The sequence below is a fragment of the Meleagris gallopavo genome, chromosome 7 (assembly GCF_905368555.1).
Source record: "Meleagris gallopavo chromosome 7, MGAL_WU_HG_1.1, whole genome shotgun sequence".
Lineage (NCBI taxonomy): Eukaryota > Metazoa > Chordata > Aves > Galliformes > Phasianidae > Meleagris > Meleagris gallopavo.
In genome coordinates, this window is record NC_139410.1 from 25,926,338 (window position 1) to 25,938,405 (window position 12,068).

At 40.0% G+C, this 12,068-nt stretch overlaps 1 protein-coding gene across 4 annotated transcripts in view; it reads right to left on the reverse strand.

Moving 5' to 3' along the window:
* The window catches only part of HSPBAP1 (HSPB1 associated protein 1), a 32,907-nt gene that overhangs the window by 8,953 nt on the left and 11,886 nt on the right, over positions 1–12,068 (reverse strand). For all 4 annotated transcript variants that reach the window (XM_085228322.1, XM_085228324.1, XM_085228321.1 and 1 more), the window contains 3 exons: positions 7,205–7,389; positions 3,839–3,975; positions 569–740 (listed from right to left, as the gene is read on the reverse strand). In XM_085228322.1, the coding sequence (XP_085084448.1) occupies positions 569–740; positions 3,839–3,975; positions 7,205–7,389 (494 nt within the window). The remainder of the gene's footprint in view (positions 1–568; positions 741–3,838; positions 3,976–7,204; positions 7,390–12,068) is intronic.

Sequence of the window (12,068 nt, forward strand, 5' to 3'; positions counted from 1 at the left end):
ACTGCGTGTGACTCAAAGTCAGGCACTGTAACTGAGCCTTCTCAGTAAAACAGGGTTAGTAATACCCTCACATCCTTGTAAAGCATCATAAAACCTCTGTATTGTGTGTGCTTTAAATGCAAGTATCATCATTATAATGCTCTACCATTAAAGCAACAAGTTGGGCCAGTGTTCCCTGGTGAAGGTTATTCTCAGCTATCAAATATAAGTTCCTTAGCTGGCTCTCCATGTTCATTAATCAAAAACATTTTATGCGATGTATTGACTTCAGAGTAGACAGGTTAGAGTATTGTTGAAGAAAAATTTTGCAACAAATTGAAGGTGATTGTAAGAATTGTAATGGAATAGGGCAGTCTACTGAACTAACTCCCCAGTGTTTGTGGGTTTTGCACAAAAACCTCTGTAAAGTTGCTGTGAGCAAAGAAACTTGCCATGCTGAGAGAACTGCGTATCAAAGCTGAGCACAGAATGGAGGGGGAGGGAATCTGAGATTTCCCAGCCTCTAGTTAGTTAGTTCAATCATTTACTAGGATTTTTAAAGTAATTAAAGTCCATATGGGAACGGTACCTGTCCTGGACTGAGTGTAACCACATGGGCTGTTGCATTCCTATACTCAGGAAAGCGTTTCAGATCAGGGTTGGCAACATTGACTTTGCTGAATACACTGGATTCCTCATAAGGGATCCTGGTGGGATAAAGGAAGCTGGTGTCACCAGGTGGGAAGAGGTGCCATCTTTTCCTGAAAACAGAAAGAAGATGGAAATGTATTCAGTGCCTGTCAGTTACGGCAAAGAACTAAGGGCAGTAGCAAGGTTTTCAATAAAACATAAATCTGCCTTGTTGTGTGAATCTCCTACGCAGTGAGAACACAGGCAGTGCTTATAAGCTCTCCACTAAAAGTGTTTTTGAAGTATTTCACTCTTTAATTTTTCAACAGAAAAGATTTGCAGCTTCTCACCAATTATTTTTAAAAGGCAGATAAAATCTACAAAAAAGCTATCCCATCTGGTTCCTGCTTATTCCCTTCTAAAGAGCAACAGGCAGCATTTACAGGTGCTCAGAGAGCATTAAATATTGCCTTACAAATCAGCAAAAATAATTTCATTAGACAACATACCTTCATTCACTGAATGAATAGCTGCTGTCGCCATGTTTGTTGTAAAAGGAGAGCACTGCTGTTTACAATGGCAGCAGCAAAGGAGTATGGATGTATTCTTCTGTTTCTTGTCAGCTTGTACAGTTCTTACTTTGCTTACAGTCACAAAACCCTCATTCATAGTAATGAGGGGGCATCTCCTTGATGCTTCCTATGTCACAGATGTGGCAATGGCAAAAATAAAACTAGAAACAGCCATAGGTCTCAGCATCTCAAATATCCATTTACTGGGTTTTTGCATGTGTGTATTATCAGTACCATGTGCTGAAAACATGGCTTTTGTTGTGTAGGGGTTTAAGACCTCCCTACCATCAGATGACCAGGTCAAGCAGGACAGGGTCATTCTGCTCACACTGGCACTTGTCTTCCAGTTGGTTTTCTGTGAACCCAAAGAAGCTGGTCAACACACTGCAGTGCAGAGCCAAGTAGAGCAGAGACAGATCTCCTTGTCTCCAGGAGCCAAAATGACATCTCCATGTCTTTTACATAGACCAGATCACAGAGAGGAAAAAAAGATATGCCAGAACTGGTGGTGCCAGTTTTATGAGTACTATAAAATAAATGTCTTAGCAGCTCTGTGTTATTTAGCGAAAGGAATTTTAGGTGGCTGTACCTCAGTTGGTTGATATAACCAGAAAGGAACACACAAAGGGAAAAGTTACTGTGTTTAAAAGTGCCAGACAGTGCAACAGTGATGCTTGCACTAAGCAATGGAAAAGGAAGAGACTTTGCAGCACATCTGGACAATGTGTGCAGCTCTCCTCTGTTTCAGACACTGGCTAGATCTTTTCTTTTTGTCTCTTTCCATGGTGCTCATTTCTGCTCTTTGCATACTGCCCTTTGCTGTCAGTGTTAAGTCATACATCTGAAAATGGGAGAAAGGCAGCCCAATGGCACGAGGAGAGGGGAACAGCACGGTAGCCAGAACTGCAGAGATCGGCACAAATGGAGTGCCATGAGCTGCTGACATTTCTTGGTTTTCTGGGTGCAAACACACACTAATTCATCTGAAACCTGAGTCCTGCTAGATCCTTCAAAGGGGCAGAGAGGTGATTGGGAGGCTCATGGGTTAATCCTGCAGGCTCATGAAAAAGCAATATTGTGAAGCAACAAATTAAAAAGCCCAAGGGATGCAAGGAGGAAATTCAAGATAGCAACAAAGGGCTAAGGAGTGGTCCCTGGCTTTCCTGCAAAGGCAAATCTATTTAAGTTCAGCATAAGCTTATTTTCTATTACAAATCCTGTCTTGTTTGTGAGTCTCAAAAGTGATTCTTTCTGCTTTGGAGAAGTGCGGGATTCACACGCTTGTCGAAGTTTGCCATCTATTTATAGGCTTTGCTATGAAGAAGAAAACAACTTTGTCTTTTCAGGCCATGCAAAGGCTGCAGAATTCTCCTGTCCCTGAAAGGAACAAGGAGGGGGTGGGAGCATCCTGACAAGAAAGGCGAAACTGTAGTGTGATGCTAGAACTCTGGCTGGAGTTCACCACCTGAAGGTAGAGATCAAAGGGGCAGGGCAGGTACTGAGTCTAGATTGCTATAGTTCAACCAGTATTTATGTTGATCCTGAGGATATATTTTGGCATGTAAATCTCGATGTTTTCAATGAGAATTCTGGCTCCTATGTACATCTCAGTGTCTGGAGTTAAACCCATAACGCTTACTGATGCCACAAGAAGTCCTGGAGACTGGCTGCAGCAATAAGTGCAGCAGTGCTGAGGGGCTTTCAGAGTGTCTCTGCTGCACATTCAACCAAGAACCTGAAGGTTCTTTACAGACATGAGTGAAAGTTGGTTTGAGAGCTGAAGAGAATTACCCTGCTTACAGATAAGATGATGACACATTCATTTGCCTCAGGCCTTAATGCCAGTCAGTGCCAGCGCCCAGAAAAGAAGGCAGGATGCCTGCCTGCTGGTCCTGCACCTTAATCCACGGCAGCTGTGACTTAATTGTTTTATAAAACATGTCAGGGCAATTAATCACATTAAATTCCCACTGGCAGTTTTTTCCTTCCACTGTAAACTAAATCACACCTAAAAAATGCATGCAACTTTGTTACTATAGAATTACTCCAGTAATAATAGATTGAAAAAAAAAAAGAAGAGGACAATCTGCAAGGACAGCAGAAAAAACACTGAATAAAAAAGACAGTGGGCAAACAGGCAGAAAGAAACAGAAACAAAGCCACATGTCCCCATAATGAGTTTGGAGCCTTAAATGTCCCTTTTAACTTTGCTCACCGCTGGCTGCTCCCATCCTGATGTTCCCCCTTCAAATTAAGTGTAGCAGCCTGTTAGAAGCTCTTGCACAGAGAAATGTTGTAAAGTCTAAAGCAGTTTATTTCCATTTTGCTTCTGGGCTTTTTAACTCTTTATCTCCTGATTTCAGCTTCTTGAATTCGTAACTACTAGGAAGATTAAAATGTTCAGTATTGGGTAACATACAGACTGGGATGGAATTTCATCTAACTGAAGAAAATATATCTTACCTTCACGCCCCAGTCAAACTCCAAAGCCCTAAATTCTACCACTTCCACAGAACAGTTCTGATGCTTTTCAGTTACTCAGAGCTCAGAAAACTAAAATGATCAGGTTCTAAAGTTAATACTCGAGTAAAAAGCTAACTTCGTAGCACAATCTTTCTTTACTTCTGGTATTTGCTCTATGTGCATCTATTTATTACCTTCCTTGTATCTGCAGCACTAAATTGCAGCCGTATGAGTCCAAGTGGCAGGGAGTGTTTGCTCCTTCCGAGCCAATCCACAGCGTGCTCTCTTGTCCACTTCTTCCAGGAAAACCAAAGTCAGACCACCTTACATCCTGCAGCAATGAAAAGGATATTTATGTAAGCTTTACACAGATTCACATCCTCTGCTCAGTTCTCTCAGTCTCCTGTGCTCTCCCTCCACCTCTCAGTTCCCCTCTGACTACTTCAGTTGTTACCCCTCAGTAGGGGTTCTACATGCAGAGCCTGTGTCCCTTCCTCCAAAATCCTCCTCTCCAGGAGTACGTCCACTGATTTTTGTTTTTTCTTTTTTTTTTTTCCCTGTGCAGCCTCCCAAATCTTTGTCTCCATTTCTCATCCTGGCCTTTCACAACTCGAGTTACCTGTCTGTTCTACAGGACTGCCTACCTACTCTGTGGCCACACATGGTTTCTTTACCTTCTTTTCAAACACGATTTTTTTTCCTATTCTGTATGTTAACCATCCATCCAGACTTTATCCTATTAGTGCCCCAGTGGCAAGTTGGTTTTTATAAGTTCTTTAGCATTTAATGGATGTATTCTTCTTTGACCAGTGGAGATGGTCAATGTAAAGGAGATTCACTTCCTGGCTTCCTTGTCTCAGGCAAATAGCTTCATCTCTGAGCTTTAGGTTTTCCATCTTGAAAAGGAAGGTAGTGATATTTGTTCTGTTTCAGAAAAGCACATTCAGGATCATTCATCCCACCTAACTTTAGGAACCCGCTTCAAGCTTGGTTCTTGCTCTTGTCAAAGCACTCTCTATCACTGCTTGGAGAAGCTTCTCTTTTCCTACTGTCTCTAAACAGAAAATAGGAGTCCAGCCTCCTAATTTAAGTATGTAGGCCAGGTGATTGCAGACAGGTGGATGACCATCCCTCATTAAGATCTAGGGAAGAGGAAATCTACAGCTAGACATGACTATAATGATAACTTCACTGTGACTCTGTAATAGGAAAACGAGTGATAGCCTTCCCAAAAATTAGGTGTTGCTCAAGATCTTGAATTTCAGAGCTATTGATTTTAAAGATATTGTTTGAAAAAAAAAATGCAGAAGTCTAACATAAACATTTGTCAAAAGCAGCAAAAAATCAAACAGAAAAAGTTGCTCCTATAGATTTCGGCAGCCATAAAATTTAAAATCCAATACAAGTATTTCAGTGATAAAGTTAAGCGTAATACTGTCTCTACACTTTAATCTCACACCTAAATAGTTTTTGTATTTTGTTACAATTTAAGTGGAAAGAAAGCACACGTAATCAATATTTGACTTAAAAGAACTTTCTGAAAATGCCTCAGCTGTAGTAAACAGTTGAAGCCGTTATGGGTAAAATAGTTCTTAACCAACGAGCTGAAAAGGACTGGTAGGATTTCTGAAATGTTGTCACAGTGGGCTCCTTTTCTACAATAAAAAGCCACAGCCAGAAGAAATGTGCTAAAAGGTGTTCCAACCGTAACAGATGGCACATTACTCGTGAATTATATTTATTTCATTTGCTGCTTATAATGAAGTTAATCTGTACCCGTATGTCACTTTAAAAGGTCTCATTTCTATTTAAGCTTCATGCATATATCTCTCTTCTGATTTATATCTCAAACTCTGTAATGAAATATCAACTGAACAAAAAATGTAAGATGCTAGATACTGCTCATAGATTAGAATAATGGAATCATTACCTTAGCCCACACAACTGTAAATGATAAACAGTGCAATCTAAATTTCACACAACTTCTAAATGGCCCTATTAATCACTATAAATAACAGCACATTTGGCCTTCTTTTCCCCTTCAAGTCACCTTACGTAAATCTAAATAAAATCTAAAATGAAGAAAGGGGTTATCATCAAATTCACACAAGAGTGGAAGAGAATTTCTACAAAGACTTCTTTTGGCTGGTACAAATTGTGTAGTGGTGTTTCAAAATCCATGAGTCTGGAACTGACTGATGTATTTCACTCCCATGCCTGTGAAATTGGCAGATGACACACACCATATTTGCTTGCATAACACCATTGATTTTTTTTTTTTCCTTTCCAGATTCAGCTTTTAAAAAAATGCATGGCATAACCATTACGTCTGTCTATTCTAAAATAACAGTACAATCTGTTGCTTGCTATAGGTCAGGTGATGAGGCGGTGGTGTGATACCTGCACAGAAATGCAATTCTTGGAGACGTGATTTTGTACTTGAAGGGGAAGAAGGAAATCGGAAGGAGTTGCTTCCTTCCAGTGTGGATTTATTGACCAAATGAAGCAGCAGGCTGTCCAGGTCTTCTAAGCTGCAGGTATCCTCAGAGCTTTGTGCCATAAAACACAGCAAAATGCTGTCTATCCAGGCAGAAAGTGAAGGCCAAGGAAGAACCACAGACAAATTTGAGACTCAAATTTGAAGAATCCTGAAATATCCCTGAAGCTTCAAAATAATCTTGGAGAATAAGATCTGGTATCAGTTATGTGTTCAGTATGATTCAGGAAGGATAGGAAAAAGCCAAGGTGCTCTCCCAAACATTGTGGTCCAACCACATAATGAAGGGAAATGAGACTGTGAAAAAAAGATTGAGCACTGAGAAGTACCCATTTTGCTGGTATAAAAGAATAAAATACATATGAGAAGCATGGGAAATGCTTTCTGAGGAAATAATTAATTGAAAGAGCTTATCAATTTGCACACCCCACCATCCCAATGATACAATATTTGCTGAAAATTAAGATTCCATCTTCATGACTGTAAGTGTAGAAATGAATAAGGCTTCAATTACTATTTTCTTCATATCTTTTGATAAAATACACCATTTGTATAGCTATCCCTAATTTTGCCCTCTTGTAAGCAGTAGTAGAGAGAATGTAGATGAGCCAATACGTTGAAATAGCAGCCACTGAAAAAGTGAAAGAAAATATACCAGCTAGGTGTCCTAATACCTGCATTTGGAAACAAGTATAGGTTATCATAGAATCATAAAGGTTGGAAGAGACAACTCAGATCATCTAGTCCAACCATCAAGCCATCACCCATGCACGTGACTCAGCGCTCTCTGAGCCTGCTCCGGAAGTCCTCCCTCCAGTCACAGAACTGTGGAGGGCTAAATGAGGAGTGGTGCCAATCCGACAGCTGGTTTAGATCTGGTATTGGTCTCGAGCTTACAGGGAGACACAGAATTTTGGCTGGCAGCCTCGTGGTACTAGCCTGAAAGCCAATAGCTTTACTATTTAAATATAAGTAGTCAGAGGGAAGTGCAGTAGAGGTTTCAGAAGCTATGCTAGATAACTTGCAGTGATAAAGGTAGTAGGAGCTAATATGAATGCTTTACCTGGAAAACTTCCTCTTTGTCTTCAAATATCCTAGCAATGTATTTGTAGTCAGCGTAAGCCCAATATTTGGAATGCTTGAAACAACTGAATGGTCCAGAGAGACAAGAAGGCTGTCCACTACTCCAGGCCAAAAACTGTTCAAGAGTAGCCTTCACGTAGCTACAGCTGGTTTCAAACTGGGGAACTAGAATGACAAAAGAAAAACTAAACATTGCAATGAACACAAAACCAGTCAAAATAATAAGTAGTTTCTCTGTTGGCCCTGGGTAAATGTAACATGAAATACAAAGCAGGAATAGATAGCTTGACTCTGGTCAATAAAATGGTTCTCATCACCTAACTTATAATTAGTTCTGAGATTACTGGTTTTTCATTTTCAACCAGAGAAGTTCACTTAAACTGTTATCTTGAACTTGCTGTGAGGTAAAAGCACACCAACAGTTACTGCTGCTCACGTGCAAGGCACCATTAAGCACAGGAACTCGATAACACATCCACAACTCCTAAGCATCTTAGACTCGGTGCTTTGCATGGTCTCTCTTTTTAAATGTGAGCTGCAAATGCATACATAAGTGCAGATCGCAGTGCGTACTGTACCACTTCTTTTGTCTCCATGGGTTTTTGTAGCTGGACTTTTCATTTTTACCTTTCCCACTTAAAGCATGACTAAATCAGCACATCAATGCATAGGAAGCAAAGTATAGAGCCACATGCATGTCAGTGATCCGTTTAAAATGCTGTGTGTATCTATTTTTCATTTGGAACAGAAGAAATGGTCATGTGGCGTTCCTTGCCAGACAAAAGAACAGCATTACTGGCAGTATTTTGCTCCCATTGTGCTTTGGTCACGCTGCCTGATACAGCCTTCCAGCTCATGGTCAGGTGACTTGGAAGACCTACAAGGTAACCTCCATCACAGCAGGCTTTCCTTCTGGTTATCTGAGATCTTCATTTCCCACAGCTGCTAATTGTGCCAGCTTCAAAGAGACTTATCCAACATTTTAAAAAACTACAAAATTACTGTACTGTAACCACTATGGAGGATAAAAATTACTGCAGTCTGTGTGAATGACAATGACAGAGCTGCAGTTTAACCTTGTGTAACTTGCATAGAGCTGTTCAAAAATGGGATCCTTTCACTGTCATGCTGCAGCAGCAGCTCTTAGTTCTTTACTGCTCTCATTTTGTTATCGCAGCCATTCCCATACAGTCTCATACATTTGTTCTTATTCCTTTTGGGTGGGAAAACAGCTTTTGCAAACCTTTATCACCATCATTTTGTCATTTTCCATTGTAGTAGCCTAGGTAGCAGTTTTCCTTCCCCTTGCTATCAAATTCATTAACTAAAAAATACCAGATAAGCCCCACTGTTCAGCAATATGTCACCCGGGTCTCTGCAGTATAAGGGCTCCCTAACCTAGGAACTGCATGCAAGACACACAAATTGCCTGCAATAACCAAAAAACCCTGTATCTGATTCTGTCTCCATGTTGCAGATCAATGCTGTCTCCTGATATGGAGTCATTAATGCAATGCACATCATTTTACTAAAAGATGTTCTGATGGAAAAATTAGATAAAAGATACAAGTACTATTGAAGGTGGCTCAATATCTGTATTATTTTGATGAGAACAAAGAGTGCTCAAGACACTGCCTATTTTCCTAGATAACCAAGTATTTTAAAAGCAAGAAATATGTTCTTTCTAGCTTCCAATGTATTTCATTCTGAGCTTTATTTAAAAAAACCAACTGTGAATGGCAATACTATCTTCCAGGATACAGTCTTTTCAAGGCAATGTTTTTCGTTTAATTTATTGCTAGTTCAATACTGAGGTGTGGGTGCTTATGGAAAAATAAATATTCCCCCTCTAGTCTGCCTTTGAAAGATCCCATCAGGAGGACTGTGTTCAGGCCTGAGGCTCCCAGCATGAGAAGAATACAGAGCTGTAGGAGCAGGTCCAGAGGAGTGGCACAGGAGTGCCACAAGGATGATCAGAGTGTTAGAGCACCTCTCCTATGAAGACATGCTGAGGGAGCAGGGGCTCTGGGGAGAATGCATTGTGGCCTTTCAGTACCTAAAATAGGCCTACAGGAAAGCCGGAGAGGGAGAGGACGAGGCTTGAAAGTGAAAGAGGGTAGATGTAGATTAGATATAAAGAAATTCTTCACTCTGAGGGTGGTAAGGCACTGGAACAAGTGGGGGTTGGAATGAGGTGGTTTTTATGGTTCTTTCCAACACAAACCATCCTGTGATTCTATGACTACTCTGCAGGCATGAGGGAGGGAGGGAAGGAACGGAGTGCTTTGAACACAACAGCAGCTCCTCCCGAGTTAAGGTCTAGTCCTGACAGATGTCAAGTTGTTTTCTACTCAGAGAAACTGTTTGCAGAGGACATCAAGGAAAATGTATGAGAAAAGATAATAGCCTTAGAAAATATCCAAAAGCTCTAGCAAAAATGAAAATGGAATGTTTCTTCTCTGTTTCTTTAAGCTTAAAAGAAAACCAAATATCTATTCACAGCTGCTGCAGAATTAAAATTATTTAAGTGAACACTCCAAGCCAAGAGTAACAATTTAACATTATGAAAAAGCACACTCGTAAACCAAAAGACTGACCATCCACATCTAACCCCAGCTTCACATGGTATTTATTCAGCCTACAATGTCTGTACTATCCTCACAGCTTTCTATTCAGCAATGGAGTCTGTAGCTGCTTTCCCTGTATCAAACCTTGTCCTTGGTGGTGAATCTCCTTGTGCAGGTTGTCTACGTTGCAGACCTTTCCTATCCAACTGTGTGTCTGATAGCATCAGCTCCACAGCAGCATCTCTAAGAAAAAAATTCTTCCACAGATCTCGTGACTCACAGCTGATCAGCACAACAGCCTCTTGCTCTCTCCAGCTTCTTCATAGTAAATGCTTTGTTTATTCGCTTCAATATGCAACCAGATAAATGGTCAAAATTAGAAGTCTGTAGAAAAAAAAGCCCATTTTGAGGAAGCTTTTCTTCTTCCTTTGTAGATGTTGGTATTTTCCGAGTGGCCATCAGATAGATGAGCTATACTGCTGCATTTTCTCTGCCAGAAACTCAACTTCAATAGCTGCTGCTCACCCGGTTAGCCTGACTCAGAAAAATAAATATTTTAGTCTGGCTGGAATTAAATAGGTACAGATTTCTTGATTAATTACACCTTTATTGCTCTTGAAATGAATGCTGGCATTCTCTTTGGAGGTATCTTATCTCTGTCAATTTTTAATCCTCTGATTGCATTTTTTCCTCTAACAGACACATTCTGTTTAACTTGTGTAATCAGACAGAATACTATCAAACACCTACACTTAGGTGCGTATAAATAATTCAAGCAAACAATTCACACATACTGCTAGCTCCCATGTTTTCCATGTTTCATCTGCCAAATACACCTTCTTCATCTGTGTGCCTGACGAAGTTCCAAATCAGCAAGAAACTCAAATACAGAATCCAAGCAGTTCTCACTGAATTGCAGTGTTTTCAGTTCTCACTTTGTTATTTTGAGGAACCTTCAACTCAGGATTCCCCCAACGAGTTACAGATGTGTTACCAAAGAAAGATGAGAAATTGTCATAGGAAGAAGTTTCAAATTATTTAGAATTTTCCAGATGAACCTAATAATCTCAGAAACTCTGAAGCAGTCATTTTAGTGACACGAAAATGCATTAACATAGAAGAAAACAGTTTGCTTCTGCATGTTTCCAATTGAGTGCCAGGCGTGGTGCCAACTAATCTTAAGTCTATTCTAGTCTAAAGTCAGTTAATTTAGTGTTAACATAGAAGGAATATTCAGAGTATATTCAGTGTAATATTCAATGTAATCTGAGTTGTATTCTGCCATCACTTTATCTAACCACATCACTGCCTCTGTTTCATCTGCAAAAGTTGGAGCAAGCAAATATAAGAAAGGCAGGTCCTCATTGAAAAAGTGTTACACAAGAGTGAGATCAAGTATTTTCCAAATGACATGAAATGCATTACATTATTTCAGACTCTGAGATGGTTTGGCTAACGGTTTCACTAATATAACCTTACAACGCAAATATTTTATAGCAACACAAGTTGCATTCAGTTACAGTATAATTCCTGACAGCCTTACCCATCTTCCTGGGGACACTTCTAGCTCACATTAGCAAATAATGGAGGTTTCTGGAGACAAATTGCTGACTAGGAATCGATGCCTTTAGGAAAACGTAAAATACAGATAGATGCAGTTTCAAGATACAACTCCAAGTGTAAGCCATATCCTTAGTGGCTATGTTATTCTTAAGGGATGAGTTTTAGCCACTAAGTTGGTACCAACAGTCTGTCACTTACCCACAACTCCACAAATCTCATCAGAAGCTTTCCTTGTTGGAACACTCATCTGTCACTCAAAAATGCCTACTAATAAATGCAGACTAGGACCTAAACTATCCTTTTACCTGTGCTTGTTCTGCATATTGGAACTCAGGTACATTAACAAGGTGTCAAGGAAAAATGTCACATGTATGCGACATTTACCTCCTTTGCTACTGGAAACTGGTGAGTGCCTCTAATGTTTTGTGCAAGAACTGGTTGATACCTCTCTGAAATACAGTCACACTGATGTAGACTTGTACCAACATATTAATTCTACAACTCAGCTCTCATGTCTATAGAATGTGGATAAATAACACTTGCTTCCCCAGGGGATGATACAGGGATCATTAATCCAAGCTGGTAATATGCTTTGAAATCCTAAAATGCTAAGCATTTCTCCTCTAACACTTCTTTCTGTTTCATCACTTCTCTTGCAAAAATTGAACATGAAATATTATTACCATCATAATGTGAAGAAAGCAAATTTCACAG